Genomic DNA, 6,000 nt, shown 5'->3' on the forward strand with positions numbered 1-6,000 from the left:
AAGCATGAATTAGTTAGTACAATAATGATTTTTAGAGTGGTATAACTGCAGTAAATGTTTCATGGTGCTAAAATATTTAGGAAATGACACATGATGTAAAATTGAGAATAATGTAATGGAGAAATGTTATACTGCAGATAATTGGTGTACAAATACATGTCTGTGATTTTGTTGTTTGAAGATTTTGTTACTAGAGAAAATGCTGAAGTATGGTAGTGTTAACAGAACCCTTGGTAAATAATAGGATTGGACAAGGCCATCAGATTTATGCGAGGAAACAACCACTGCTTTTTTTTTTTCATGGAATTTTGAGATAGTAAAAAGCAGACCAAGTCAGCTGTTATATATTTAGACTGTTTGAAGGTCTTTGGGGGGGAAATGTGCCATGGCTGAGATTATTAAATAAAATTAGTGTGTACAGTAATGTGGATATTATTATGGCATTGATTTAGGGTTAGTTACAAGGCAGAAAACAGAGGAATAAGTAGGGTATGCTTAGGTTGGGAGACTACACTCAGTGAGCTGCAGTGTGGATTGGAGCTATGAACCCAGCCCTTCCAATGGAGGGTAGTTGTGTGGACTGTGAAGAGGATGCAAAAAGATTCAGGGTGCTTAGAGAACATGCAAGGATATGGCAAATGGAATACAATAAGCAACATTGCAAGGTCATCCACTTATGTTGGTTAAGATAGAAGTTGGTGTCACACTGAGAAGTGTCTAGGGAAGCATGCGTATCCTAATAGGTAGATCACAGATCACTAACAAGCAGCTTCATCAGGCCAACAGGAAGGGAAGTGTAATCTGGCTTTTATTGTAAGAGGATTTGAGTGCAAATGTAGAAGGAAAAGTGGTCTAATTATATAGAGCTTCGGGTAAGGTGCATCTGGAATCTAGTCTCCTAAGTGAAGAAAGGATACACTTGAGACATCTTCATTCCTAGTATAGTGAGTTTGATTACAAAGAGAAATTAAGCACATTAGGTGTCTTCTTGAATTTAGAAGAAAGAAGTGATTGTGCTGAGGCATACAGAATACTTAATGTGCTACAGAAAGTAGATGCTGGGATGAAACAGAGATAGTAAAATACAATATGCCAAGTGTTTAGATTAATTCTTGCATGTGGCACAAATATATGTCACTATATAAAAGTATTTAAAGTTTGATACTGTGGTGCCCATTTTGAAACTGCAAGAGTAGGAAGGGCTTCTGTAAAAGTAGCAGCAATTTTGGGTATTTCAAGTCAACAGACAAAGTTTAATTAGTTTGCTTGGCTACCTCTATTGATTAATTCAAGCACCATTCCAAACTTAATTATGGTTTGTCTACTTCATCTTCTTCATCAAAGTTGGGTGCATTTGAAATTAATTTTAATTTTTGTTTTTAAGGTATAATGCCAGGCCGATATAACCAGGATGTGGGACAGACAATTCCAGTCTTTGCTTTCCTTGGTGCTATGGTGGTTCTGGCATTCTTTGTGGTTCAAATAAAGTCAAAGAGCAAGCCAAAGAGACGGAAACCACGGGTCAAACGTCCTCTACTACTTCAGCAGATGCACCAGCCAAAGACTCCCTCTGTGTAATTGTATAATGGACACCAGCTAATCAAGATCCATCCAGGGAACAGAATTCTGCAGTCAGCAGCTCTTGAAAGGCATAGTGCTTCATTTAAGACAAAAACTACACAAGGCACTTGATTGGTCTGTTGCCATTTTTAAACACCCGGAGACTGTGTGATTTTACCAAGTTGAGGATATCTTTTCACAGCAATCATAACTACCAAAAACATTGTGTTTGGTTGCTCTATATTTATATTTCTCTAAGAGCAGAATTGTAAACAGATCAGCCTGTACAGACATTGGGATCTCTTTCTTCAGTTCTTGGTTTTATTTTGTCATCATGTCAAGCAGTTGTTTTGTTACAAGGACATTTATTGACGTAAAATGTATTTTGTAACATGAATCTGCAACCTTGCCATGCTTAAGAATGAATTGCTGATTTTTTTGGATATTGTGCACAGTGGCACTAGACAGGAATAATGGATTGAGGAAACTGTACCAATGGGCTCTGTGCTTGAAATGACTTATTTTTATAAAATGGAAACTACCATAATTCACTGTAAATATTTAAAATGGCAGTTTGCAATCTATTTTCACCATTGTCGGTGGAATAAATTTACAAGTATCTGCAAGTTATATACTGTCTGAAAAGTTGATTAAGTTCTTGCTCTTTCTCATTGTACAGAAGTATGGTGCACTGTAATATGTCTAGCAGTATGATGCTTGGAACTTCTAAGCATCCTTTTGCACAGTGTTTTTGAGTGAATTATCATGGCAGTATGATCATTTACTATCTTTAGATTGTCCAAACAAAGCTTGTGTCTACATAATTTTGGTTTGTGAATGGGTAGACTTTATTCGATCCTACATTGCATTGCACCCTCTGATTAGCAGGCCATGAGTCATAAAGCAAATCTCATTGGACTTGGTGATTGCATATCTTCACGTCTCTGCTACCCTTGGGCCCACTTTCTGTGAAGTTATTGAACAGTTCTGGGGATTGGTGGTTTTAGCTTTTTCTTGTAGCGTGATGCCACAATGATTAGTTTCATTATTTAAATATAGTAGAAGCAGTAACTTGGAAACATGACATGAGGCTGAAGGAAGGATTTATGGAGAAATTAAGGTAGCGATTGGATAGAATCAAATTCATTAATATCACTGACATTTGTCATAAAACTTGTTTTGCAGCACAGTACATAAGAAATGACAATGTTACAATAATTCATAATGCGAAAGAGGAATACTGAGGTAGTGTTCATGGACCGTTCAGAAATCTGATGGTGAAGGAGGGGGTAGAAGCAATTCCAAAAACATTGTGTGTGTGTGTGTGTGTGTGTGTGTGTGTGTGTCTTCAGGCTCCTGTACCTCCTCCCTAATGAGAAGAGGGCATGTCCCAAATGGTGAAGGTCCTTAATAATGGATGCTGTCTTCTTAAAGGTGCCCTCAATGGTAGGGAGAGTTGTGCCTGTGATGGAGCTGGCTAAATTTACAACACTCTGCAAGCACTTTTGATCCTGAGCATTGAAGCCTCCATGTCAAATGGTGATGCAACTGGTCAGAATACTCCCCACCATTCATATGTGTTTTTTTTAACAACTGTTGTTTTCCAGGAGGAAATCCTATCCTACCTGTCAACAGACAAGAGAAAATCTGCAGGTGCTGGAAATCCAAGCAACACGCATAAAATGCTGGAGCAACTCAATGGGCCAGGCAACATCTAAGGAAAAAGCAACACACTAAAGTTGCTGGTGAACGCAGCAGGCCAGGCAGCATCTCTAGGAAGAGGTACAGTCGACGTTTCGGGTCGAGACCCTTTGTCCTGCTGCGTTCACTAGCAACTTTTATGTGTGTTGCTTGAAATTCCAGCATCTGCAGATTTCCTCTTGTTTGTGTTTTTAAATCTAAGGGAAAATCTTTTTTCCATTGATGCTGCCTGGCCTGCTGAGTTCCTCCAGCATTTTGTGTGTTGCTACCTATTTACAGGTTGTTGTTTTGACAACAAATTTGAGGAAAGAATGAAGTTTATAATAAGTCTCCAGTTTTCGGTGCAGTTGGTCTTTAATGTACCTTTGCATTGCACTGCAGTTCTGCCCATCTTCCACCAGGAGGTGCTTCACATAGACTGTCCATTTCCAAGAACTGGTGACGTCCAGTGGCAGAAACTGGTACTGCAATCAGAGATGCATTACTGGTTATTAAACTGTGCTGCTTGATTGTATTGAAGTTTCAAAGCAGAACTGTGGATTTGAGTCTGTAGGGTCATGTAGACACTGCAGACACCACTGGAACTTTTTGTTCTTTGACAAGAAAGGATGTTATCTTATTTTGGAAAAGACATTGTTAAGAATGGTGCATTTTGAAGTAATTAAAGTATGTGAACTAATTCTCCAGTGAAATACATGCCTCATTCTCAGTATTGAGTGGAGTAGTGTAAGTTCCAGTTAATCAGATTGTGAACAACTGAAATACAATATCATAGCAAATGTGTGGATGTACAGGCACCAACATAGCCAGAATAAAACTGGAATGCAGAACAAGGGGCAAAGACTTATGGTAAGTATTTAACTGCTTCAGGCTTAGATGAGAAATAAAGGGTTGCAAATTATTGGAGTTCTTTACCTTGGTGAACTCCAAATACTTAGTTATTGTGTGTATTTAATCCTAAGAGCTCGGCAGCTGAAAAGAATGGAGTTTGTATGTAAAGTGAATTAATTTATTCAAGACCACATTCAGTGAGCATACTCCACCGCGTATATGTGTCAGATTTTAGCTTTGACCTGACTGAGAGCATTGATCTGTGTTTTTGTTCCATTTGAAGAAGCAACAAAGGAAGCCCAGTATTAGTGATTTTTGCAAAATCTTCTAGTTGGTACTGAAATATCCTGAAAGCAACCAAACTTATTACTCTGTTCTCATCAACCTCTAGCACCTCTAATGCAGCAGAACTGTTCCAGCACAATTCACCAGAGTGTTACTAAGAAAGAAAAATAGGCTTGATTATAGGATGTTTTTGTGTGGTACTTTGGAAGAAAAGCAAAGATGATTTTTGTTGGGGAAGGTCCTTTCTCTTTGGAACAATGGAGACAGAGAATGACTTGATTGAGGTATACAAGATGGTGAGAGCGATCGATTGATTGAATAGCCAGAAACCATTTTTCCCCAGGACGATGATGGTTAATATGAAGAAGCATAACTTTAAGGTAACTGGAGGAAAGTATAAGGAGGAAGGATATCAAAAGCAATTTTTGTTTTTTCGCAGAGATTGTGGTGAGTGCATGGAATGCCCTGCCAAGCGTGGTAGAGGCAGATACATTAGGGGCATGTAATGCACAGGCGTGATAGAAAAGTTGAAGACTATGTAGGAGGAAAGGGTTGGATTGATCTTGTAGTTTGTTAAAAGATAAGCACAACATCGTGACCTGAAGTCCCTGTACTATCCTGTAATTTTCTATGATCTATGTTATATGAAATTCCGAGTCTTCAGTGCTGGCCAGCAAAAAACATAGTTAAATTCAGAAAGGGTACAGAAGAGCCGTGAATATTTTTTGAAAGTCCAATTTTTTTTTGAGCTAATGAGACAAAGTAAAACTGCAAATGAGTTTGCAAGTTCTGGGAATATGAAGGGTTAACTACTAAAGCACAATTAACATGAGTTTGAAAATGAAACTGGAGGATGGAAATCATTGTTATGAAATGGTTAATAAGCAATTTCAATCTCTCATGGCTTCAAGTTTGGAGACAGGTAATGCACTCAAGTCATATGGTATTACTATCTTATCTGGCCAATGTGCTAGTCCTTGATTGAAGGATAAATATTAAATACTTATTTTTACTTCCATTACGCAATGTGCTTTCCAGAGTTCTGTAAGATGACTATGAATCATAGCACAAAGTACGCTTTTGTAGTTCTCATGGAGTAGAAAAACCTTTAGCTATTATACAATGTAGAGAATACAGATCAAGAACTTATTAACTAAGATTGTACTTCATACCTTTCCAATTTCCATAACAATCAGTAACTGCCCCCAGTTACTTGCAACTTTTGATGTGTCACTCTGTCTGTACAGGAAATCTTAAGTTGCATTGAGTAGGAAAATTGAATGGATAATTAACAGTGCTTCCTGACATAACACAAAATAACCTAAAATAGCTTATTCTGCCATTTAATTGCTTAGCTGAAAGTAAGGAGATTCTGGGGTCTAACTCATCTTTGTAAATCTTTCAAGTGAATTTTCAAATGAATAAATAATATTCCAAGTTTTGTCTATTCCAAGTCAAACAAAACGAGCTGCTGGAGGAAGCATCTGTAAGAGAAAGGGCAGTTTCCCTAAAACGTGATTTTCTCCAGCAAGCTTTTTTTTTGCTCCTGGTCCCAGCATCTGCAACCTCTTGTGTACCCTCTTTTAACTTTTCTATTTCGTTAAGTTATTTTATCTCATCTCC

At 37.8% G+C, this 6,000-nt stretch overlaps 1 protein-coding gene across 3 annotated transcripts in view; it reads left to right on the forward strand.

Annotated features, from left to right (window-relative positions):
* Positions 1 to 4,922, forward strand: part of mbtps1 (membrane-bound transcription factor peptidase, site 1) — a 125,725-nt gene extending 120,803 nt beyond the window's left edge. For all 3 annotated transcript variants that reach the window (XM_072279408.1, XM_072279410.1, XM_072279409.1), the window contains exon 23: positions 1,385 to 4,922. In XM_072279408.1, the coding sequence (XP_072135509.1) occupies positions 1,385 to 1,578 (194 nt within the window). In that variant the 3' untranslated portion in view covers positions 1,579 to 4,922. The remainder of the gene's footprint in view (positions 1 to 1,384) is intronic.
* Positions 4,923 to 6,000: the final 1,078 nt, after the last annotated feature.

Source organism: Mobula birostris, chromosome 15 (genome assembly GCF_030028105.1).
Source record: "Mobula birostris isolate sMobBir1 chromosome 15, sMobBir1.hap1, whole genome shotgun sequence".
Taxonomy (NCBI): Eukaryota; Metazoa; Chordata; class Chondrichthyes; order Myliobatiformes; family Myliobatidae; genus Mobula; species Mobula birostris.